Source organism: Eptesicus fuscus, chromosome 11, assembly GCF_027574615.1.
Source record: "Eptesicus fuscus isolate TK198812 chromosome 11, DD_ASM_mEF_20220401, whole genome shotgun sequence".
Lineage (NCBI taxonomy): Eukaryota > Metazoa > Chordata > Mammalia > Chiroptera > Vespertilionidae > Eptesicus > Eptesicus fuscus.
Window position 1 is genome coordinate 38,786,308 of NC_072483.1, and position 26,313 is coordinate 38,812,620.

The window sequence follows — 26,313 nt, forward strand, 5'->3', positions numbered from 1 at the left end:
GCAAAAATGTTTCTGAAGGACAGGTTACATACTTACTCAGAGGGACTTTGCAGACAACTCGCCCGTAGCCATGTGAACATTCAACTTTTATCCAAGTTTCATTTGAAGCTAACAAAACGCTACATTTTCCACCGTTGCTCTTACGTTTATTTGCCCATTTGACAAATTTCACTTTTGATTCATCTAACCAATTCCAAGATTTATCTAAAGAAGGAAATTAAATATGACTATGTTTATTGCCACTAAATTACTAAAGTAAAAAGGCTTGTAGCTCATACAGTGTTGTGCCACTACTTAAAATGAAATTTATTAAAAGTGAAAAAATTTAAAACTCAGTCCATCAGTCGCGCTTGTCACATTTTAAGTGCCCAATAGCTATATGTGGCTAGTGACTACTATATTGGACAGGGCAGATGTAGAAAGTTCTATTAGACAACGTGGGTATAGTATGTAGTGTTTTGATTAAAGGGCAGGATTCTTGCACATTTATTGCGAGAGAGTAGATTTCTACAGACCTTTATCTCCCTCCCTCTCTTACCCCTAGTGAAAAAACTCATTATTAAAAGTATGTTGGTGGGGAAGGAAGGGTCCACCTTAACTCCATCTTTTATTTTCCAGCTGAGGTAGCACCGCCTTGTGGTGATAGTGTAAACACAATTTACAATTCATAAATAGTCAACTTTGAATCCATTCTTTTGTTTTGTTTTGTTTTAATTTTTATTATCACCCCCCCAATCAATATATGGTTTTTATTGCATCTTTAAAATATCACAAATAATTCTGAGGAATAATTTGGCATCTTGCTGTTTCTGTAGCTGGACAACTTAGATCTTATTCATCAGCCTGCTGAACTGTTTTGTTTTCAGAAACATAGATACCATCAAAAATTTTTCCGATCTCTGTGTTTTTAACTATTGTGGCTTGCTCAATCAAAGCAGCTAATGTGAATACAAATTCAATGCCATTTCCTTCAAGAATCAAATCTTTCTGGGCTTGAGATACTGAACAAGCAATACCTGATCTCACCTGAACCCTGCAGATTATTTTTTGCCCAAGAAATTTCTGACTTCAACAAGAGAACCACTGTCCTGAATAATGGTGTTGATGGGGAAGTGAGGGTACACAGATCTCATCTTGTAACGGAAGCCCAGTGTAACTAACACCTTTGACCATGTTTTGTACATGATTTCAGATGGTGCTAACGGTGGCCAGTTCCTTTCTATTTTCCCACCATTTGTCAACCCAGAGCCTCTTCTTCTTCTTCCCAGGGAGACAGAGTTCTACATTGATGTGACAGAAGTCCCTCTGCAGGGTGCCTCTGAGGCCCTTCGCAATAACTGTGTCCTTCAGAGTGATGTTGACATTATCTGAGCTGCTGACAGTCTGACTGCTCAGAATGTACTTCATAGTCACAGTAGGTGGGGCAAAGAGCTTGAGTTTTTAATTTTTTAACTATTTATTTTTAAATTGAATTTATTGGGATGACATTGGTTTACAAAATTATATAGGTTTCAAGTGTACAACGCCACAAAACATCAACTGTACACTGCCCCAAACAAAGTCTCTTTTTGACAAGTGCTTAACATTTTGAAATTCACATTTCAAATATTTAGAATTAAACTTTGTATAAAATATGAAACAGACTTCCTATTAGTCTATTGAATTTGTACCATGAATTCACTCATTATCAATTTCAAGTTCACTCAAACCCTGCATCTGTTATTCTTTGTTGAAATACTAGAAGCTCGGTGCACAACATTTGTGCACTCAGGAGGGGGTGGGGTCCCTCAGTCTGGCCTGCGCTCTCTCGCAGTCCGGGACCCATAGGGGGATGTCCACCTGCTGGCTTAGGCCCACTCCTCAGCAGACATCCCCTGAGGGGTCCTTAGCGCTGCCGTGGAAGCAGGAGAGGCTCCTGCCACAGCTGCTATGCTTGCCAGTCGTGAGCCTTGCTTCTGGCTGAGCAGTGCTCCCCCTGTGGGAGTGCACTGATCACCAGGGGGCAGCTCCTGCATTGAGCGTCTGCCCCCTGGTGGTCAGTGCGCATCATAGCGACCAGTCGTTCTGCCATTCGGTCGATTTGCATATTAGGGTTTTATTATGTAGGATTCTTCCACAGATCTTTTTGAATGAATTCTTTGCAATTTTACTAAGTTACTTTGAAAAATAAAACAAATTGCTATGAAGATGAAATTTTTCTCTATGATAAAAATGTTCCAAGAGGGAGGGAAAGAACAAGAAAAGAACTTTCTGAATAACAGAGTTATAAACTGGGAAAACTTGGGGTGATAGACATGAGAACTCCAAGGGAAGTAAGACTCCTTGTAGGGGCACGGGGAACACAGATATTGCTGTAGAAGAAAAATAGATCCTATTGGTCTAAGTATCTTGAACTTCTAACAATGCCAGTTGGTTTCAACTGATTTTCTATTGCATCAGTGTTTTCCATCATTACTAATAAGTCATTCACTTATTCATTAGGAATTTATAAGCCTTGAAAACAGCCAGCAGACCTAGCTTACTCATCAATAAGAAGCATTTGAATTAAATACCATTTGACATTCTTCAGCAAGGCTGACTTGGTATTTAGGACAAGTTAGAGCTCTCCTTGCATACTGCACACACAAAGATGTCACTCACCGGCAGGATGCTGAGATAATCCAAGCCAAACTCTCATGGTGATGTTATTATTTTCCCTCATCAGTCTGCTCACGAATTTATTCTCATCTTCATCCTCTATGGTAACAAGAGTTGCAGAATGATCTGTTGAAGGAAAACAAACCCCTAACTAATTAGCTTTATGCAAACTAAGTTGGTGGTTTATTCTGAGTCTTTGAGAAAAGAAAAACTATCATGATCAAGATCACTGAGAAATTCAAACTTTACAGAGAATGTTTTTATAATCTGATATTGGCATTAATAGCTTCCTAAAAAGTTAGAAATATTTCTAGATTGAAACTTTGTATAAAGAAATTTCATGTGTGTGTGTTTTACCTACTACATTTACGTGGTGACCTTTTAAAATCTTGGAACTGCCTAACCAGTGAGACTCTTGTGTATGAACAGTTCATCATAAGAAGTGGGGTACGTGATGGTAGAAAGGTAGGTTCCCCTATATTTTCTCTTCAACAACAATTCAGCACTCTCTCTTCAACAACAATTTTTGCATAAGTTTGCTTTTGTTAAAATGAAAATTAAAGCAAATATGTTTGGGGTGTTAAGGAGCATTATCCTTCCATTTAACATTATTTTATACATACGTGCATTTGGTCATGCCTATTGTAAGTTCCTAAATATAGTATGGAAGTGAAAGAGTGAATATGCTTGAAGTTTGATAGTTAGCCCCAAACTCATAGAGAACATAGCATCAGGCAAGAGATAGACATAAAATAATAACTAGACTTTGAAATCAATCCTAAATGGAATCAGATAGTCTTCAACAGCAACAAGCCTATCCACACTTGAACTTTTGTGGTAGGGTGTATTTAAAGGGCAAAGGAAAGCCTTTATTCCATTATACATCCCACAGTATGCAGGTACTTTATTACATAATCCTATGGAGGAAGGCATTATCACCATTTTATAGATGAGGAAGCTGAGGCTCAAGGAGAGCAAGTAAATTGGTAAGGTCTACACAGCTAGCCAATTATAGAATTAGAAAGTCAATCTCAATCTTTCTAATGATAAGTTTTAAATGCTCACTATTTGCAGGGCACTGACCTACATTTACAAACATTACCTCATTTCATTCATTAATACAACAACCCAATCTTTACCCAAACTTTGGGTAAGTACTACATTTGGCTCTTCAACAATGGGTTTGAACTGTGAGGGTCCACTTATACAAGGAATTTTTTTCAATAAATATACAGTCGGCCCTCCGTAACTCTGGGTTTGCATCCTCAGATTCAACCAACCTTGGGTAAAAAACAGTATTTTCCATCTGCAGTTGGGAATCCGCTGATGCGGAGGGCCAACTGTATGCATTGATCTATGACATTTTCATATGAGGGTCTTGAGCATCTCAAGATTTTGGTATCTGTGGGGATGGGAGGTGGTTCTAAAACCAATCCCCAGTGGATACTGGGGAATGACTATATATTTCGGAGAATCAAAAGTTATACACATGTTTTCTACTGTGTGGGGTCAGTGCCCCTCACCCATTTGTTGTTTAAGGATCAACTGTATTTTTATTCTCACTCTTTTCAGGTGAGAAAAGAGAAACAATTATTTAAGTTCCACAATACCACTCAGCTAGTAAGTGTGGGAGCTTGGATTTGAACCCAAATCTGTCTGCCTCCAAAGCTTAAGTGTTTAACATGCACACGCACACGACAATAACAGTAAACCTTCCTATTTTCTCCTTTAGGAGCCAGAGGCTTCTGACCTCCAGAGCATATATGCATATACTAGTATATAGCTCATTATAGTTCCCATCACATTATCTATCTATCTATCTATCTATCTATCTATCTATCTATCTATCTATCTATCTATCTATCTATCATGTGTTTTATGCATGTGTGTGTGTATGTCTGTATTATGTATGTTAACAAAGAACAGTTCCCACACAAAAGTTCCTATCATATAGTTAAGCAGTAACATGGAGATTTAAAAAATCTTCCATGTGTCTCTACAACAATTAGCAAAAAATAAAAAAAAAAAAAAGGAGATAGATACCATCTGCCTAGCTACACTGATACCCAAGAATACAGGTCTTCTAGAAGTCATTTCACAGTTTGACCACTGGCTAAATTTATCATGGGAGAGCGTCAATCATTGCTGCTTATCCTAAAGTAGTTCTATCTGAAGACGAAAGTCCTGTCCCTGTGGTGTTCAGATGATGTGAGCCACTGCTACTGCAGAATGGATGAACAACACATGCTTTATGCTACCCTGGTCAGGCTAAGCTTATTTATTAATAACTAAGTGATGAAAAATCTACAATTTTGCATTTGCTACTTAACCAACTTTATAAAAAATTTACCTCTTAACCCCTTCATCTAAGTAAATCTAGCTATATTTAAAACTGTTTCCTTGTCAGTATTTTCACATAATAATTTACTTATTTTTCATTCTACTTCCTCCCACTTACTTTTATTTTCCATGTACTTATTCTTAGATGGATCATTTTTAATGGCTATTTCAATATTCCATTGAGGTCATACATCATAAAATACTTAACCACTTCCCCACTACCAGGCAATTAGGTGATAATTCTATTATCAATTGTGTCTGCTTTAAAAATATTTTTAAAAATATAATCATTGTTTCAAATGATTTCTTTAAAAACATTCCAATGATTATATTATTGAATCAAAGAAAATAAATGAATTTTAACTCACCAAGTTCTGAACAAAACTGTTTGGCTTCTGAGAAATTGTGCAATGCCTGGTCAGATGCATAACAGTAATCCCTGTACTGGATCCACTGGGGTCCATTCCCTTTTACCGCTGGGCATCGCGATGAATATGTAAGAGGGGATAGCTCTGGAGCTATAAAAATGTGAGACAATTGTAAAAATGCACAGAAAAATTAACTGACTTTTGAGTATATATTCTAATTAGATTTTTGGAATACCATTTTTAGAACTTAGACGATAAAGGAAAGTACTTGCCCTCAAAGATGGATTTAAGACTAAGTTAAAAACAACTGGAATGACACAATAGGAAAAGAAGCAAAGATTGGCTAGGCAGGCCTGTAAACTACTTTGAAATAATAATCACAATTCTTTGGATTCCTTTTTATTTTGATAATAGAAACCTTGTTTTACCTTGCCATATACTGTACACAACTACTTTTAAAAATCACAACCACAGATGAAAATTAGGTAATGTGTTTACAAAATGCTACATGTCAGCAAAGAAAAACCAGTCTCAAACAAAAAAAGGGTAGGTGTGGCCTCTCAGCTTTTAACCGCACCCCCGCTTGGTTTCCATTTAAAATGTTTAACTTTTAATTGTGCTGTATCACACAGGAAGCCTGTGTAGCAAAGCCTGTGCCCCTGATTATTAATTTCCACAGAAGAGAGCATGAGAACTGGAAGGTAAATTGTCAACAGGCTATTTGTGAGGTCAGATCATCAGGATCAAAGCTCTGACCTGGTATGGTCAGTCATCTCAACCCCAGCTATTCTTTTGTGTGCATTCTGCATGGTCTGTGTGTCCTGCAGTAACTGAAGGCTCTTCCTGCCTTTTTTCCTCCATGTCTCAATTTGGTAGGTTCTTCTAATTTGTGGTCCCAGTGGTTCCAGAAGAATGGCTGCTGCTGTTTCCTTCTTCATCAAGAGATGTTCTGACTGTTCTTAATTCCTTCTTCTGTTTCTCTATCTTCTGTTTCTCTAGCTGGGCTTGATCTTTTTTGAACTTTAGTTATTTGATTGGCCTTTGCCTCCATTCTTTCCATGAACGCTCTTGGTTTGAGCTCTAAGTCTCCCTTCAGTTTGACAGTTGATAACTCCTGGATAAGTTTCCTAGTGACTGGTGATCAAAGGTCATTGCCAAGTCCATCTGTAAAGTCTGCAGGACTTGTAACAGGTCTACATTAACGCTGCTGATGGAGAGAGACATTACTAGCAAGTGCTTCCTTTTACCACCTTGTGAAAATAGTTGCTTTTTCAAAAATAAACTGCCGACGACTCCATTGTTGCACAAGACAATGATCTGCGTTGCTTCATTAGATGCAAAACATATTGAACATTGGCTCCCAATGCATGGCTAAGACTGGTGGACCTTCCTGAATTACTTGGCTTTAAAACTACTAGGAACCCTTGGAAATACCTTATCTTCAAAGTCCACTCGTTTCTATCCAGTCTGCATCTGGGCCGTCTTAGGCTGCAAACGGTTTCTTTCTTTACTGCTATTCATGGAGTTTTACTTCCAACTCTTGCACTTATTTTTTCTGCAAGGGCCAGCAATGAGAACCAGAAGCTTCAGAGACCAATCCCGCAGCAGGCCCTGGCCGCCCAGCACGCCTCTGCAGCTCCTGGTGGTCTGGGTTCTTGCGCTCGTCCCCAAGGCTCACGCTCTACCCATCAGAAATGATCTCAAGTACAGCCCCTGATGGAAGGGGCTCTTTTCTCAATTTTAAGGATCATATAAGTTTGGAAAATGCTTAGTTACACAACATGCAACAGACTTCCTGACCACAGAGACTCTCACAGCCATCAATCAATATGGTAGGCCACCTAAAGCATTTCCCCAAGATACATGCTGTGGGACACTTCTTTCAAAGAAGAATCCCAGTCTTTGAAAACACTGCTAAGTGAAACTGAAGCTCACAAATTCTAGAGTTAAAACTTCCCTAGTGATGGAACTACCGAGTATCTATGAGAACAAATTCCCTGACCGGGTATATTGTATTTATTTCTCTTTACAAAGTATCAAAATTATCTTTGGAGGACTTGTGAATAAACCTCATTTAAAAATCTCTAAAAATTCCTTTGAGTACTTAATCAAATGTATAAAACAAGCATTATATTTTAGTAAATACACAGTTATTTGAAATCAAGTCTTACATTTTGTAGATTTATAGCAAATAGCACCATCTCTACGAGAGTTGCATTCGTCATGTTTCCAAATTCCTTTTGGATCCACGAGAACACAATTCCCAGGAGACTGTTTATCTTTCCATGGCTTGTAGTCAAACGCACTGCCATCAGACCACTCAAAATTCGATTCTGTGCCCTGTTTTAAGAATGATAGAGACAACCTGAATCTAGATGGATGAGTTCAAAAAGAACATAAACAAGAACATATATACTTTAAGAAATGTTGAAGTGGAGCATTAATTATTTGCTTGCAAATGTTGTAGGTCTGGACCTATTTGTAAAATCAGGGATTTACTTTTGATGCACTGATCTGAGATATTTGCTCTGGCACAATTTAAGTAGGATTTTAAATTTAGAGTCAGTTTTTATACTCTATCTTTAGATTTATTCTGTTTAAGGACGAGTTTATATAACACTTGAAATAAAACGATGTGTAAATGGTTTCCACTTATCACAATTACAGATTTACAATTCCAGCATTGATATTATCTTAAATATTGTTTTTTATGTTTTACAGTTTTGTGGTTTGTGTCTCTGGCTACATCCTTTTTCATATTACAGAAGCCAGTAATCAGCAGGGGACTGGAAGAGAAAACTACTTCCCAAGATTACTTTTGATTTTTCCTTGATTCTATAATCCTAATTCACCATCCTTTATTTTATTTTCCCCATTGTCCTAAAGATTATTTACACTAGGCCTTCAATTCTAATTTAAATAGATGGCTATTTTTTTTTGTATACTAGACATTATTGTAGCTACATGAATATAATAATTAATAGAACTCAAATAGTGGCACAAAAGACGTGTTTACTAGTAGAAGATTACTCTCAAATAGTGCTAATTTCTAGGGGGAAAGTGGCAAAAGTATATATGTTTACTAGTCCTAATGTTAAGAATTTAACTTGGCAATCGTCATTATAATCCTAGATTAAGGAAAATAATTATCACTCCAAAATCTTACAGATGAGGAAATAAGCTTGCAAATGTCAACTATCTTGCCCACGATCACCCAATATGCAAATGGAAGATCTGCCACCAGTGTGGAACTCGGGCTTTTCTGATTCTGTACTCTTTCCTTTTCACCAGCTTTTCAATTGGTCTCCCCCAAACAGATCAGAGAGGTGTTGTTGTGTTACTCATCTGCTGGGCCCGGGCAGTGTTGAGGGCCACGGCAGTCCCGGCCACAGGCTGCAGTGCACCCTACAGACATAATTTTCAATTTGTTCTATATTGTGGAAAGGCGAGAAAGCACTATGTATGCTATGCTAACTGAGTCCCAGGACTTAATCTGGTGCTATACTTCGCATTGATATTTTATGTTCACATTGCCAAACATCTAACAAATGTGGGAAATTTCTGGACAACACAGCAATACTCACGTCATGACTTGAGAGCCCAACCCACAGTGGAAATCCATCCCGCTTTGCGATATCTTCCAGGAAGAGCTGGCCCTTTGGGTCATGGACACTTGCCAAATGACCTCCACTCTGAGAGCACATGTTTACTGCTTCATACCATGTCACTGTTTTTTGAATGACACTGTAAATGCCATCTTCAAATGGAATAAACCGTGGCAGAGTAGTATTATATGCTTCCTTGTAGTCAACTAAAATATTTAAATGAAAAGTGTTCATGATTAAATTTAACTGTTGGCCAATGTCACCCAATCTATTTAATAAATATTAAAAGTAAAATACATATGTGGGGTATTTTACATACATATGACAGGTCATACAATTACTTCAAAAGTTAAATAAAACTGGGTTGCTTATTAGGAAGGAAGGTCAAATGCATACTTCATTTTTCTTCTTCCCCCGGCACATCTAACAGGTCCTTAAATATGACAGTAGTCTGGCTGATTAAGAAAACGGCATAAACATCGTCTTTCATTGAAGGAGCTCACATATTACTTGTGGACAGAAAACAACAACACCTCCAATCAGGGCAAAACAATTACCTGCTAGAATGTGTGTAACTACTAGAGAAGGAGACATTCCTCTGAATTAAGAGAGTCATAAAGCCTGCTGGAAAAATTAGGTCTCCAGACGTTAGGCTAGGTGAAATTAGGACTGAAAAGAAATGAGGTAACCAGAAAGTAAGCTGAAAACAAACAAACAACAACAACAACAACAACAACCACATTGATGAGGGTATTTCAAAGGGACACAGATACCAAGTGAAAGAGTGTCCAATGTCCAGAGCTGGGACAATCTGGTCAAAAGATTAAGTAGTATAGTGAATCGGATTATATTCCCAGTATGACATGTAACCATGAGCCCATACTGATATCAATAAATGACTGAATGATTTTTTTTCAATTACAGTTTACATTCAGTATTATTTTGTATTAGTTTCAGGTGTACAGCATAGTGATTAGACAATCGTATACTTTACAAAGTGTTCCCTCTGGTATTTCCAGTATCCACCTGGAGCCACATAGTTATTAGAATATTACTGACTATATTCCCTACACTGTACTTTACATCCCCATGACTGTTTTGTAACTACCCATCTGTACTTCTCAATCCCTTCATCTTTTTCACTCAGTCCTCCACCTCGCTTCCCTCTGGCAACCATCAGTCTGTTCTCTGAGTCTATGGGTCTGTTTCTGTTTTCCTTGTTCATTTATATTATTCTTTGGATTCCACATACAAGTGAAATCATATAGTATTTTTTTTCTTTGACTGACTTATTAAATGACAGTAGATTTTAAAATGTTGAAGAATAGAAAAAACCTCCTGTGTGGTCAAATTCCAAATAAAGTATGTAGATACCACCCCCTTCAGGAAGGTGGAGAGTAACTCTCCACTGAGTAAATGTGGACTGAGTACAGTGCCTTCCTAACAAAGAGTATGTTGTGGGAAGGGGAAAAAGAGTAACTTTGCAGTGGGAAAGTCTGAAAACATTACCTAGAGCCAGGTGACCAAGATTAAAATCAGTAGTGATAATCGTGTTGATAGCATACCCTTCATGTGATATGAGAATGACACTACTTCTGTGGTTTTTCACTAAACTCCAAAACCATAACCCCAGTTTAATCATGAGGAAAGAATGAGGGACACGGTACAAAACATATGACCGGTGCTCTGCAAAACTGTCAAGGTTACCTCTGTAGCACCTCTCATGGGACGGAATCCAGAGGAAGCACTCAGAAAATACAATTACAAGGTTCCCACCAGGGGAGCTAATGGCTTTATATTCTCTTTCCCTGGAGTGGAAACTCTGCATTAGCACACTCACCCATTTCAATTTTGCAAGCAAGAATGCTGTGCTGATGAAAGGAATGTATTTCTTCAACAGCATCAAAGGTATGGATATCCCAGAAGCCATCAGTACTCAAGCCAGCAAAAAAACGGCCATTTTTTATAGCTGGTCTTCCCGCTCTCCAGTGTGTATAGGACAGCATGGTCTCATCAGACCACATGAGAGAATTATCTAGAGAAGAAACATTTTTTTCTATGCTTAGAGATTAAATCAATACTTGAATTACAGTTATGAGGTTAATATTTCAATCTTAACTTTTCTTTCTTCTTTACTTCCTAAAAGGTTATATGATTATGTGCATCTCTCTGAAATAATTATAACAGTGAGTCATACTTATTTTCAATGTTGAAAGTACAAGTTATAGACATGAAAATAAAAATTTACTTATAATTCCACCATCCTGCAATAACTTTACATGTTGTTATCTTTCATCAAATATTCATTTTTTCCTACATATATGTTTGACTGCAATGAAAATGAATGTAACTATTTTATAAAAAAATAATTTATTATAAGACTAGTGACAAATCCCTTCTCTGGACCGAAATCATACACAATTGTGCACAATTATGTCAACTGGTTTTTGACAAGAGTGCCAAGACAAATTCAATGGCGAATAGTTTCTGGGAGAATAGGATATCTATGTATAAAAATAAAAAAATGAGGTTGGACCCTTTCTTTTCACCATATACAAAATTAACTCAAAATAGATCACATTGGGTGAGGCTGGGTCCCAGGTCCGGGTGAGGCCACGCGCCCCTGGGTCCGGGTGAGGCCATGTGTCCCTGGATCCGGGTGAGGCCTCTCGCATCTAGGTCCTTGTGAGGCCATGCGCCCTGGGTCTGGGAGAGGCCACGCGCCCCTGGGTCCAGGTGAGGCCTTGCGCCCCTGGTCCCGGGTGAGGCTGGGTCCCTGGGTCCGGGTGAGGCCACGCGCCCCTGGGTCCGGGTGAGACCACGCGCCACTGGGCCCGGATGAGGCTGGGTCCCTGGGCCCGGGTGAGGCCATGTGCCCCTGGGTCCGGGTGAGGCCTTGCGCCCTTGGGTACGGGTGAAGCCGGATCCTGGGTCCGGGTGAGGCTGTGTGCCCCTGGATCCATCCAGGTGAGGCTGGGTCCCGGGCCCGGGTGAGGCCACGCGCCCCTTGGGTCTGGGTGAGGCCACGTTCCCCTTAGTCCGGGTGAAGCTGTGCCCCTGGGTCCGGCCGAGACCAAACCAGAGGAAGTCGGACCTCCGTTACCACCATTTGTCCACCATCCAGAGCTGAGGGGTCAGTGCTGACATGTACACATAAGGAACTGGTGGACATTGAAATTGGGTCTCAAAGAACTGTTGGTCCAGAAAGAAACTCACTACAGACTGATTCATTTGCCTGTCAGCATAACTATTATTGCTCGTCTCACATTCAGTTCTTATAAGTATATATCTAGTGACATATGATCTCGCTCATCTAGGGGAAATGATGAACAACATAGACTGAGGAACAAGAACAGAACCAGAAACAAGGAGGCATCGATCGGACTATCAGGCCTCAGAGGGAGGATAGGGGAGGTTGGGAGGAGGGGGGAGAGATCAACCAAAGGACTTGTGTGCATGCATATGAGCCTATCCAACGGTTAAGTTCAACAGGGAGATGGGGCATCCGTGGGGAGGGGTGTGGGATGGGAAGGGGGGGATGAGGACAAATATGTGACACCTTAATCAATAAAGAAATTAAAAAAAAACAAAAAAAACAAAAGAAACAAACAAACAAACAAACAAAAAAATAGATCACAGATCTAAGAGCCAAAACTATAAAACTCTTAGAAGAAAACATAGGAGAACATCTTTATGACCCTAGGGTAGGCAAAGCCCTCTTAGATATGCACAAGTGATAAAAGAAAAATATACATAAGTTGGACTTCATTAGAATTAAAAATTTTGTGCTACAAATTATACTATCAAGAAAGTGATGGAAGAAAATACTTGCAAGTCATTTATTCGACAAGGGACTTCTATCCAGAATATAGAAAGAATACTTAAAATTCAACAATAAAAAGGACAAATAATATAAAAAAATGGGCAAAGGGTCGGAACAGAGATTTCTCCAAAGATGACGTACAAATTGCCAATGAATACATGAAACAATGCTGAATAGTTTCAATCATCAGATAAATAAAATTTAAACCTCATGATAAATCACTCAGACTCACTTGGATGGCTATAATAAAAAAGACAACAAACAAACAAAAACTGCCCACAAGGGTTGGCGTAGATAGGGGAGAAATTGGAACCCTTGATGGAAAACGGTACAGCAGCTTTGGAAAAACTGTCAGTTCTTCAAAGGATTAAACAAATCCAACAATTCCAGACCAAGTATATGTCCAAGAGAAATGAAAACATACATCCACAAAAACTTGTATATGAGTGTTTATGGCAGCATTACTCACAATAACCAAAAAGGTGAAAACAACTTAAATGCCCACGAACTGATAAACAGATGAATAATTAATTTGCATATGCAGACACTGAGCAAAGACTGAAGACTGAAGACTGAAGACTGAAGATAACTGAAGACTGAAGAGGCTTGGCTTCTCCACTGCAGCTGGAGTGGAGAAGCCAAGCCTCGCTGCGGCCGGAGCGAAGGCCTGGGTCCTGGGTGCCAGAGGAAAACCGGTGCCGGCAGCCAGGTGAAGGAAGGCCTATTGCACGAATCTTTGTGCAACGGGTCTCTAGTTAAATTATATACCTTAAATGGCTAAATCATATGGATGTGACTATATCTCAATAAAGTTTTTGGAAAAACAAACTGCTAGGCCTACTGAAATTATGAATTGGTATGAGGAGTGATGTCATTACTACCTACACATAATCCTGGTTGTCTGGCTGTTTGTACCTTTCAGTGATCACCATCTCCCTGCAGCAATGTAACACTAGCAGTTCTGTACATATGATTTTGTTCTTTATTGCTGCTTTGTATTACCTCATGTATCCTAGTCCCTCTTTCCCTCTCCCCAAATGTTAAAGTTACAATTTCCTGACCGACACAATGGGCAAAGGTGTATTTCGGAAGTTGCTATACAAAAAGGTCACGTTTTCATTTGAAGTATCTTTCAGTTGACATGTGGCTTCTCTTAGCAATGTCTATTCATGGCCTTAAATTTGAAAAGTTCAGAATTTTAAAAAACAAAACAAAATCCTTTGTATGGGTGGCATACAGTTCAATATTATTTAAGTGTATCAAGGTGATAAAAAAATCTATGGGTATAAAAGAATTAGATTTAAACAAAATTTGCTTGAAACATCTCTCTACATGTTGCTCATATGGCTACATATTTTAATAGGAATTTTGTTACTCAGACATTTTATTAAAAATTTTAGGATGATTAAAAGAAAGTCTAGAGATCCGAAAATGCTTTTCAGAATAGAGAATACATATTCAGTTGTTTGTGATAATACAATTAACAAAATACATCAGAGGGTGCAATTGAAATCTCGAACTATATCCTGGGTGTGGTCTCTGCTGCTCCATAAGTTCACTATTTTCTCAGTCACTTTCAGATAAAGCCTGAGAACTTTCCATCTAGTTTCCTCTGACACACCCCCGTCCCCCCCCCCCCCCCCCCGTCCCGCACCTGCCCATTTCTAAATTTAAGGGTATTCAAGTGTCATTGAAAAAAAGACTTGGGCAACTATGTCCTAGTATGATGAACTCATCTTCAACTGGCAACCCAGATCTTACCAATTGCTTGATAGCTTAATTTTCGTTAACTAATTTGCAAGCCATAAACATTTAAGAAATGCCTTTGCAACTCATTCTAAGAAAGACAAGTTAGATAGCAAAGAGAAGGCTATTTTTAAATGGTCAGATTTGAGTAATTTAGTTTCTTTTCCTACCCCACCTCTGACTATCATTGTCCTGTGCCCCTTATTATGGCCTGTTTTTGAATAAATGCATACTTTTTGATGCTTTATGCCCAGAGAGTGATTTTCTTTTTTCTAATTCCAAAACTTTTATGATTTTAAGAACATCTCTAGTTGAGTATCTTTCTAAATTGATCATAATGAACCTATTATTAGAATCTGTGCTTTACAAAATTTTGTAGCAATTAACTTGGATTTGTGGTATTTACACCCAATGTCAAATAGTCTATCCTGTTGTCAATCTATGTATCTGATTTTCCTAATGTGTACCCCAAGCCAATGCTATAAAACCACAGGTGCAACATTAGCAGAAGTGTAATTCTGTTCTCACGCATCCCACATACACAGTACAGATACAAAGTAAGTACTGGAGATATATATGGAAATGTGATCACTTTTAGTCTGGAACTGCTAGGAGGGAAAGTAGAGAAAAATTTATTTTTCACCATTTAACTCTAAGCTTGGTGGTAAAGACATTTTAATAGCAGAGACATAAAAAAATGTTTCATATTGATATGTTATGCTTAGTGCATTAATGATAATTTTGTATATTAATAAACATATACTTTAAAGAACTACTGGTATGCTTTTATAGCTTGATAAACAAGTAGTTTATAAAAAGTATAAATATAAATAGAGAAAATCAGATTTACAACTTACTTTCATAAATTAGACCTAACATGACCCATGACGCCATATAATTAAAGTGCAGAAGTTGCTCAAGAACAAAGTTATTCTCTTTTTCATCTCGAATACTCAGAATATGTGATTTTGGATCTGTTAAATAAAAAAAATAGTCAATAATTTAAACAATAATTTATCTAGAACACTTTATTTGATTTAGAAAATGTTATTTCCAAGTTTAATATACCCCTAAACTTAAACAATAGCAGAAAATAAGAAAGACATGTCAATTAAAACTGTCTCGTTGTACTAAAATGAATAGGTTAAGAAGTTTTAAAACATTTTGATGATAAATAAGGTCTTATAGACCAGTGACAATCTAGTAGATGAGTAGAGTATTTAAAACTAATTCACTTCACCTTTTCCCATTTAAAGCTTATTTTGGGTTGGTACAATTCCACCTGTATTTATGATACATTGTCAAAGACTATAATAAATAAAACCTCTTGGATGTGTTCTAAGATAGAGCTTCCTTTGTCTTAGCGATCACTCTTAAATTAGGGTTAAAAAAAGTTTTTGTTTCCCATAGTGTGTTCCTCAGGGAATTAATAGGAGTTCCTCAGAAAAGAGCTACGTGGATAAAAACTTTGCAAACACTTGGTAAACAAATCAACTAGTTCATTTAGCCAGTATTTCTTACAATATATGCAAATGCACATTTGATCATCTGTAACAGGAAGCGATGGTGTTTCTTAACCTTGTTCTTTTTCTAAACATCCTCTTGTGTAGAACACCTCTCAAGACCAGTGTTCAACAGAGCAGACTTTGGGGGGGGGAGGGTAATGGCTTGATATTTCCCATAGGCACTTTCCGCAAAATTCATAGGTCCCTTGTTCAGAAGTTCCAAATCCTCAGTGGATCGCATAGGAAATATCTGAAAAGTCTTCAAAGTGTGAAATATGTATGCGTTTTTTTAAAGCAGAGCAGCTTCTTTGTGGCTTATCTAAGCTTCTGATCACTCAAATGAACTTTTCATTTTGCCCAGAGTCCCCTCTATGTAGTGATATTTCTTTCCCTTGTGAAGTAGAACCCATTTTGTTTACACCTGTAAAGCCAGAGTTCTCTGATGAATGGATAAAGAAAGAGGTAACTGCTGTACCTTCCATTTTAATTAAAAACAAATTAATGTAGAAATTAGAAGATGAGTATTTTTGAGATCTTGTTACTAGTGCTAATTAGAAATATTTATAACACAGGCAAGATTTTAAAAAATGAGCATAATGCAATATATAATGCCCATATAATATACTTACTCAGTTTTTGGCATCTAGAATGAACATCATCTTTTGTTACTGCCTTGTATCTATTCTTTGCTACCAAGAAATTGTAGCAATAGTTCTGAAATGGTATCCATGGAGTATTTAAAACAGGAGATGGACAACGAACACTGTTAACTGGCTTGACCTCTTTCTTAGTCTCATCTAGAAAAAAAAATTAATGGTATGAATACTAATTTCAGATATAAGTGCTAAATCCTGTGTATAGTAATTGGACTTGATGAGTAGGAAATATTCAGGAAGCCAAGAAATACTAGCCTGGTGATGCTTGTTCTGTTTACATTCAATATAATGTGACCTCCAAACTGGCTTTCTTAAAATATATTTTATTGATTTTTTACAGAGAGGAAGGAAGAGGGATAGAGAGTTAGAAACATCGATGAGAGAGAAACATCGATCAGCTGCCTCCTGCACACCCCCTACTGGGGATGTGCCCGCAACCAAGGTACATGCCCTTGACCGGAATCGAACCTGGGACCTTTCAGTCCGCAGGCCGACGCTCTATCCACTGAGCCAAACCGGTTTCGGCCAAACTGGCTTTCTTTAGGAAAGAAATTATTTAACGCAGTAATTTTCTTTCCCCGGCTGTGGAGTGAGTGGAAGAATGTAAAAAATGAGGTTAACTGTAGTTTCTGTCTTCCTCCACCTCCAAACTTCAAATACAAAAGGCCGCCTCACAGAAACTATACAAACATAATAAAAGGCACTTAACTATAACTTTGAGAGTTCATCTTCAAGTGTCTGGTTACTGATATCTTTTCTAATTTTAAAGGAACATTTAATGAAATATGTGATGTATTAAGTAAGTTATTGCTTTAACAAAAGCAAACAGAAATAGTTTAAAACCTGACATCTAGAAAATCTAATTACGGCTCCCCCCCCCACCCCCACCCCCCGCCCCATTCTGTGGAAAGGCCATCCATCCAAGAAGATGCAAGTGTAGACATGCTCTACTCAAAGCCCATGGAACTGCGTGGGTGTGCAGTAGAGAGGCCTGCCAGTCTCTCCCAGCTTATAACCAGTCCCTCCGTCTGAGAAGGAGTGTCTTTTTTGTGCCCCAAACCCACTTGGGGACCCCTGGCCATTGCAAGACCACTTTCCTCTGAGTGAGCTAGAGATTGCATACCTGACTCAGCCAAGTCCTTCAGACTCCCTCTAAGAAACTGAAAAGTGGTATTCAGGGACAGTCACCTCCAGTGACGGGTGCAGGTGAGAGCTGCAGAGCCGCCATGGGTCACCAAGTGCACAGAGAAGCAGAGAGCAGGTAAAGAGAGGAGCGCAGGCCCACAGAGAGAAGCAGAAAGGACAGGTAGAGGATGGCATCAGCTTCTGATTTCCATTCCTCACAAGCCTTAGCTCTATCCCATTTTTTGAGGATCTAAAATTCTTCTTTTGGTTTAAAACTAGCTTGAGCTGGTGGCTGTTACTTACAACCAAATGAATGTTAATAGTGAGTCATAGAAGAAATTGTAGCTGATAATACAAATTGTGAAAGGATTCCCACAAATATACAATTTTCTATAAGACTATAAACAGCAAACATATGCAAATAAGGCCAATGGGGATTTAAAATTAAAAGGACAATTACCATTGTCAGCTGATAAAGATAAAACATGTCTAAATTAAAAAAATTAATGACAGAATATTTAATATATTGTATTTTTGAATACATATTTTCACAAATTTTGTTGTTAAAAGAGCATGACTGTGCCCAGTCGGCGTGGCTCAGTGGTTGAGCGTCGACCCATGAACCAGGAGGTCACGGTTCAATTCCCGGTCAGGGCACATGCCTGGGGTTGTGGGCTTGATCCCCAGTGTGGGACATGCAGGAGACAGCCAATCAATGATTCTCTCTGATCACTGATGTTTCTATCTTTCTCTCCCCCTCTCTTCCTCTCTGAAATCAATAAAAATGTATTTTAAAAAATAAGAACATGATTGTAATTTTCTTAGAATTTCAAAACCAGATTTTACAAAACCACACCCTTCGTGAGATTAATAGTAATTTGAGAAATAAAATATCTGAATTTAGCATACTTCCTGGATAGTAGCAAATAGCACCCGGTTGGTGGTCATCGCATTCCGACGTTTTCCAGAATCCATCCGTGTCTAAAAACACACAGTCCTCCAGCTGCTCATTGTTTTTAGCCCAGCGACTAAACTGAAGATGTTTCCCATCTGACCAAACGTAGTTGAGTTCATCCTGCAAAGAACGAAAACACATTTCAAGTGGCAATACTTCATGTAATCCCTTTTGTATTGTTTTGGCCCTCATGGTCCATTTAATGACTTTTAATGTTATCTTGTATTTAACACACACTCACATAGCACTTACTATGTGCCCAGGACTGTTCTAAGTGCTTTGCAAATGTTAACTTATTTAATCCTCATAACCATATGAGATAGGCACTAATAAGCCTATTTTACCGATGAGGACACTGAAGGCATGTAGAGTGCGCAAAGTCACGTGGAACATAAACTGCAGGGCTGCTATTCTAGTCCAGATTGGCAGGTCCTGGCGTCCATGGTCTGAATGATTACACTATGCTGCCTCACACATCATTGGCATTGTTGGTTGTTGGAAATCAGAAAGCTAAAGTGGAGTGAAGACCCCTGTTAGGCACTGATAAAGTTAGAGACAACATGTAGTCGTGGAGAGAACATGGGCTTCAGGGCGAAGCACACCTGGTTTTGAATTCTGGTTTGGTCACTTATTAGTTCTTGATTGTGAGTTTACCTCGCCAAGTTTCCATCCCCTCAGCTATTAAATGGATGTGACACTGAACCTCCTGGGTGGAATTAATGGCACAACACGTGTAAAACACCTGACTCAGTGGCTAGCTGGTACACACAGAAAGCTACATACATGTTAGCTCCCTTCCTCCTAACCCCGTGGTCGGCAAACTGCAGCTCGCAAGCCACATGCGGCTCTTTGGCCCGAGTGTGGCTCTTCCACAAAATACCATGGCCTGGGCGAGTCTATTTTGAAGAAGTGGCGTTAGAAGAAGTTTAAGTTTAAAAAATGTGTCTCTCAAAAGAAATTTCAATCGTTGTACTGTTGATATTTGGCTCTGTTGACTAATGAGTTTGCCGACCACTGGACTAGGAGATGGATTGTGGGATACAGTTCTGTCTGAGGCCTCACACAGTGACTCAAGGAGCGAGGCTTTCCTGAGGCCCAAGGTTAATTTTGTATCCCTGGCTTATTTGGAATACCGGGCAAAGGCCACACACAGTCTCCTTAGTGAACCCATAATAGCAAATAAGGTCAAGCCTCAACATCACCAATGTTTCACTCTGAGCTGTTCTCCACCAGAGTTTCAGTTGTCACTTGTGCTCAGTTAACCCCCAGGCCATGTGGCTTCAGATGTAGCCCTCTGGCCACGTGACTATACTCGTATGACCCTGGATTCCACCCCCTTGCTATACTCCCAACTAACCCAGGTCCTGGGCCTCTGGAACTTGTATTCCTCATAGGTTAATCATCTCACACACTCCATCTCTTTAATGAGTACTAAATCTCTTTATTAAGACTATCCTTAGCTGTTACTGAATTCTTTTTAAAAAATACACTTTTATTATTGATTTCAGAGAGGAAGGGAGAGGGAGAGAGGTAGAAACATCAATGATGAAAGAGAATCATTCTTTGGCTGCCTCCTGCATGCAGGTGTCCTGACCGAGAACCGTGACCTTCTGGTTCCTAGGTCGATGCTCAACCACTGAGCCACGCCAGCGGGGCTCTGTTTACTAAATTCTTGACCTGTTTTTTAAAAGAAGTTAATTTCCTTCCAGCACTCACAAGGGAAGGCTGTTTGTTTTTCCATTTTCAAATCCCATAGGGCCATGAGAATGGGGTAGTAGGTATTTTTATCTCCTTCAGTCATTTCCTTTGAGGTTTATGCCCCTCTTAACCACTGCCAACTTCCAGATTCCTTGTCTCTCTCTGACATTCACTATGGATCTGGCCCATCTGCTCCTTGCTGACATTCACTAAGGGGGTGCCCCAGGCCTTGTTCCAACCCCTGGCCCTCCCACTGACTTAGGAAATCTATGTTCACGTGGGTGATTCTCCCAGTTCCCAAGTTGTCTTGACACTCTCTACTTCTACGTACTTTTACTGCCACAGACTCCAGTGACCTACTGCCACAGTCACACTCTGGATTTTACATTTCCCAGAACTGCTGCACTGCGGATGCTGCAAACATGCCTTAGGTAAGGCCAACAGCATTTTCTGCATGAATTTCTACAAGAAACTCTAACTAGTCTCTTATCTCTAGATTACTCACTTCCTCCCCCACCTCCCAGAATTAATTTTTCCTAACTAAAAATCTGATATTGTTGTTACCACGTTTAAAATCTTTCAATACCTTCACATTGCTTTCAATGTAAAGTTTTATTTATTTATACCCTGCCCTGTCCCAAAGATTTAAGGCATCTTTATGAAGATACATACTAAACAGCTACATGGAATTAGTTAAAATAAACAGTAATAGGGGCACAGAGAAACATAGGTAAAGATTGAAAAACAGTATAAGAAACAAGACCCAAATCATTACGGGGGGTGGGGTGGGGGGAAGCTACAAAACAATATGATCCAAATTATCTTAAAAATAAATACATGTACATATAAAAATAACTTGAAGGATATATACCCAATGAATAAACCATATTTATCACTAGGCACTGGGATTACAGTTGATTTAAATATTTTCTTTTAATTTACTATAACTTTATAAATTTTCCATAGTGACAATATTGCTTTTGTTTCAGAAGTTTAAGGTGATTGAAACCAGAAAATATAATAACTTATTATTAGCCTCACAAGAGACACAGGGATGGGTTTTATATGGTAACAAACACCAAAGAGAAAGTAAGGCAATGTTATGAAGAAAATGATGCTGTGAGGTCTGGGAAAGCAGTTCAAGCCCATGATCTGGCTTGACTTGGGGCTACATTTTAAAATATCCAGCCCAGCAGGTGTGGCTCAATGAATTGAGTGTCATCCCATGCACCAGGAGGTCACCGGTTCAATTCCCAATCAGGGCACATGCCTGGGTTTCGGGCTCGATAACCAGTAGGGGGCGGGCAGGAGGCAGCCGATCAATGTTTCTCATCAATGTTTCTATCTCTCTCTCTCTCCCTCTCCCTTTAAAATCAATAAAAACACATTTAAAAAAAATATATAAAATATCCAGTCTTGCCCTGGTCGGTGTTCTCAGTGGTTAGAGTGTTGGCCTGCACACCAAAGGTTCTTTTCCTGGTCAAGGGCTTGTACCTGGGTTACAGGTTCGAGCCTGGCCCTGGTCAGGATGTGTGTGGAGGCAACCAGACACATAGATGTTTCTCTCTCTCTCTCACTCTCTCTCTCTCTTTCTTTCTCTCCCTCCCTCCCTCCCTCCCATCCACTCTCTCTAAAAATCAGTAGGAAAAAAATCCTTAGGTGAGGAGAAATAAAATAAGATAAAATAAAATATCTAGAGTCTTGGAGAAACTCTTCTTCAAGCAATTTCTAAATACTGCTTCTTTTAAATGAGTGTCTGGTAACTGCTGGTGGTAATGAATCCATAGTTTGCCAAAGATAAGGTTACTTCTGAGTCTATTCTCCAGTTCAGCTCTGGGTTTATGCTAGGACTGAATTGTCTTCGATCACATTTTCTCCAAGCAGCCATCTTGATATACTGAGATCATCCTAAGGTATACATAACTTAGGTTTGCTTCATAAGGCAATGGACTTTCTCTCCTACTCTGCCCATTACCCTCTCTCTGAGAGTAGTTTAGGAATATGGGTCTAGGTGACTTTTATCTAACTAGGGCTTCACCAGTCATGCACTGTGCAGACGCAGGGGCCAACGTTCATATTACAATCTTTGTAAATGGCACCTCCTATGCACTGCATAATGTATGTAGCCTTATACTCCAGCCCTATATCTTATCCTTATAATACATCTCAGTGGGCAGAGTATCAAAGTACTGCATAGAAGGCCTAGAAAAGAGACAAAATGGCCTATAATGCTGAGAGGAATACTACAGCTTAAAAGAAAATCTCTATTAATTATAACCCAAAGCTTCAGTAGCATAAATACTCCCATTTGTGCTACCTGTATGCAGTTTAGTGTTGGGAATGGATAGAAGACGAGCATTCCTTGCTGGGCTATGAAATGAATGGGAACTACCCAAGACATCGACCCCGAATCACGGCTTAAGATGTGGCAAAACACTATCCCTTCTTAGAGTGTCTTCATTTCATTCTGCTGATTCCAAAAGGGATAGGAAGGACTCTTCAGCGCCATCCGTAGGACTTCTACACACCCAGCCCCATCTGGTTTTTTAATCCTTTCCCTCTCTTCTCTTGAGGAGACATGGAAGCTCCTGATTCCAGCTCAGTTGTTCATTGGAATAAATTAAAGAAACGATCAGCTACATCGGTCCACTAGAACTTTTTCTTAATCCAAACAATAAAGCACCAGATCTTCCAACAGTGGAAAGATGACTGCCACTAAAAACTATCTACTTCATGAAATTCACTGGAGTAAGGTTTTATGATCTCTGGGTGTTTTTTTTTTGTTTTTTTTTTGTCTGATAAGAGACAGTGCATAATAAAAAATGCTGCAGTCCATCACCCGATCCTGGCAGTGGGGACTGAAAACTTACATCTTCACTGGAGAGTCCAATCCACAAGGAGGAGTTACGCAGGACCGCCTGCACGGTTAGGAACGCCTGCTGGTACGGGTCTGAGATGCTCACCAGGCGCATGCCATGTTTCTGGCATTCCCTCAGAGCCTCGGGCCACGTCAGAGTCTTCAGGATTATTTTGTACAGATTATTTAGGTACTTTACAGTCTCTAAAGTATTCTGTAAAGTCTGTCTGCCTTCAATGTCTGTGTGTAAAAAAAAAAAGACACAAAAACTACCCACTCTGTGAGTCATAGGACATTTAATGTACTTTAGATATTACTTATCTATTAGTTTATGTTAGATTTTGGGTGGGAGAGCTAGGTATGTCTTCCTGTATACCTTAGGCAAAATGTATGAACCCCCAACATTTGTTTTCTAAAATTAGAAGAAAATTCTGTTTTAGCTGACCCGATTTAGGAAGGAGAAAAGCTATAAACAAAAGTAGCTTATGAAAATATTTCCATTTCAGGTTGGTGTCAAATACTTGCTTTGTTTGAACTGCTTTAACAAGAGGGATTAATTTAGCAAACAGTTCTTCAGAAGTACATAGATTATTTACTTGAGAGTATCACTACATAACAAAGTTTTTTAAAAAAATTGTGTTAAAAACTTATTGTGATTAATGAAAACAATTTAATACCTCTTAAAATATCTCTTTGAAAATATGGACAATTCCTATTTTTATGTATACAGTTTAGTTTTATTTGGATTATAAGAAGTCATAGTGATCCATTTATAAATGTAATCACATCTTTTTTTAGTGCTAAATTTAACTGTGAATGTTTATATTGAACTAAATTTAAAACATTAAGTTTTTTCTCCCCCTTTTCCCAGGATAGAAAGTAAAATCTAAAAAAAAAAAGCCAGAGTAGAAAGGAGAATAAAATTCAACCATAACTTATCGTTAGACAATTCCTAATAACAAATTCCACCTGATAGTTAATTTTGATATTTAATTAAGTATAATGATAATACTTGAAAAAAAATCACATTCCATTTGAGATACTCCGACTCACTGAACCAATATGAATTTAGTCGTGCTGACATTTTAAGAAAGCTATGTGATCACAAATTAATTTTAATTCATTTATAAGATTTTTGTTTAAAAGTACTGTACATAACTAACATCATAAAGTCCCACAGTTATTTAGATAATAACCCATACCTGAGTATTTCTGACAGAGAGACAGAGTGTGGTGTTCACTGCAGGATGTGAAATTCCACGTCCCAGTTAAAGGTGACTTTCGGTGGTTGAGCATCAGGGCACAGTGGTAGCGGGACTCTTCGTCAAAAATCTAAACAAAGAGGCAAACAGAAACAAGCAGTCTTGAAACCAACAGTCTGAAGATCCCAGCAAGAATGATCCCTGAAAAGGGTTCTAACATCATGTGGTTTTGTGAGTAGTTCCTTCAAACTTCCAGGGAAAGATAGTGACTCAAACTGACTCCTAATTCAAAACACAAAGGCAGAAAGCTACGGAGTTCATCTAAGGAAGCTCACATGATCAGAAAAAAGATCTAACAATATAGCATTAAAAAACTCTATGAACACAGATGAAAACATTCCCAAATAAAACCCTAACAAATCTAACTTGGTAGAATAGTAAAATAATAATCCACTCTGAGCAACTAGATTTTTTTTTTTTTTTAGCAACTAGATATTTATGAGAAGATAATGATGGTTTAATGTAACATCTATTAATGTATTGTACCAACTGCCAATAGGCTAAATGGGAAAGACTACATGACAATTTTAATAGATGCTGGAAACAAGTTTTAGAAAACCCAGTACTTATTCCTGAATAAAAATTCAAAATAAGCTAGTTATACAATAATATGTCTTAAACAAAGGGACAACATCATATACATAATATAACAATGAAAGACTGCAGATAGGCCCATGAGAGTTTAGATCAAGTCTAGGAAGGTGTTTATTACCCCTGGTATTTACCATGGTTCTAGTAGTTACACAATATGTAGTAAAGCATGAACTGTTATTTGAAAATTATGATTGTCTCATTAGGAAACATAAGGAAACCTAGTGAAAATCTCTGAGAAGTAATAAGGGCTTTTAGTAAGATGGATGCCTATGAAATCTATATATATAAAAGCCTAAGTGACTGTTACAACCCGTCAACTGAACAACCAGTTGCTATGACATGCACTGACCACCAGGGGGCAGGTGCTCAAAGCAAGAGCTGACCCCAGTGGTCAGTGTGCTCCCACAGCCAACCTCCTGTAGCCGGCCAACCTCCCACGGTCCCTCCCCCATGATCGGTCCCGACTGCCAGCCAGACCGAGGAACCCCACCCGTGCATGAATTCGTGCACTGGGCCTCCAGTAAATATATAAAAATCCCAAACAATAGCTTTCCTACATATCAGTAAGAAAATCAAGAAAAGACTGCCATCTCAATGGCAGTAACAAAGACAACTGCTATAAAAACTTCCTTGAGAGATATAAAGGAAGACTTGAATACTATATTCTTGAACTAGAAGAGTAATAAACATATGTGAATTATCCCTAAAATAGTCAGATTGTCCTCAGAATTTTTTTATTTAATTGTTTTGAATGGAAATTGACTAAATAATCATAGTTTGGAAGAATGGACAAGAATAGCTAAAAATATCTTAAAGGCAAATAATTAAAGATATCCAGACCTATTATATATTTTTAAACATGACAAAATTAGAATATTTAGATCTGTGATGTTGCTATATAAGAGTATATCTCATATACACATACACTTCATATACAGTATAACAAAGAAGGCAACCTATATCTCCTTTTAAAAAAATGTTTTTATTGATTTTTTCAGAGAGAGGAAGGGAGAGGGAAAAAGAGATAGAAATATCAATGATGAGAATCATCGATCCACTGCCTCCTGCACAGCCCCTACTGGGGATTGAGCCCGAAACCTGGGCATGTGTCCTGACCAGAAATCAAACCATGATCTCCTGGC

General features: G+C 38.5%; 1 protein-coding gene and 1 long non-coding RNA gene across 3 annotated transcripts in view; one reads left to right on the forward strand and one right to left on the reverse strand.

Moving 5' to 3' along the window:
• The window catches only part of LOC103283379 (lymphocyte antigen 75), a 140,376-nt gene that overhangs the window by 52,436 nt on the left and 61,627 nt on the right, over nucleotides 1-26,313 (reverse strand). For both annotated transcript variants that reach the window (XM_008138647.3, XM_008138649.3), the window contains exons 24-34: nucleotides 24,518-24,647; nucleotides 23,329-23,555; nucleotides 18,715-18,880; nucleotides 16,654-16,821; nucleotides 15,377-15,493; nucleotides 10,791-10,985; nucleotides 8,930-9,156; nucleotides 7,517-7,685; nucleotides 5,346-5,495; nucleotides 2,641-2,763; nucleotides 37-204 (exon numbers count right to left, since the gene is read on the reverse strand). In XM_008138647.3, coding sequence (XP_008136869.2) covers nucleotides 37-204; nucleotides 2,641-2,763; nucleotides 5,346-5,495; nucleotides 7,517-7,685; nucleotides 8,930-9,156; nucleotides 10,791-10,985; nucleotides 15,377-15,493; nucleotides 16,654-16,821; nucleotides 18,715-18,880; nucleotides 23,329-23,555; nucleotides 24,518-24,647 — 1,840 coding nt within the window. The remainder of the gene's footprint in view (nucleotides 1-36; nucleotides 205-2,640; nucleotides 2,764-5,345; nucleotides 5,496-7,516; nucleotides 7,686-8,929; nucleotides 9,157-10,790; nucleotides 10,986-15,376; nucleotides 15,494-16,653; nucleotides 16,822-18,714; nucleotides 18,881-23,328; nucleotides 23,556-24,517; nucleotides 24,648-26,313) is intronic.
• Nucleotides 1-26,313, forward strand: part of LOC129150690 (uncharacterized) — a 41,118-nt gene that overhangs the window by 11,233 nt on the left and 3,572 nt on the right. The gene's annotated exons all lie outside the window — the stretch shown is intronic.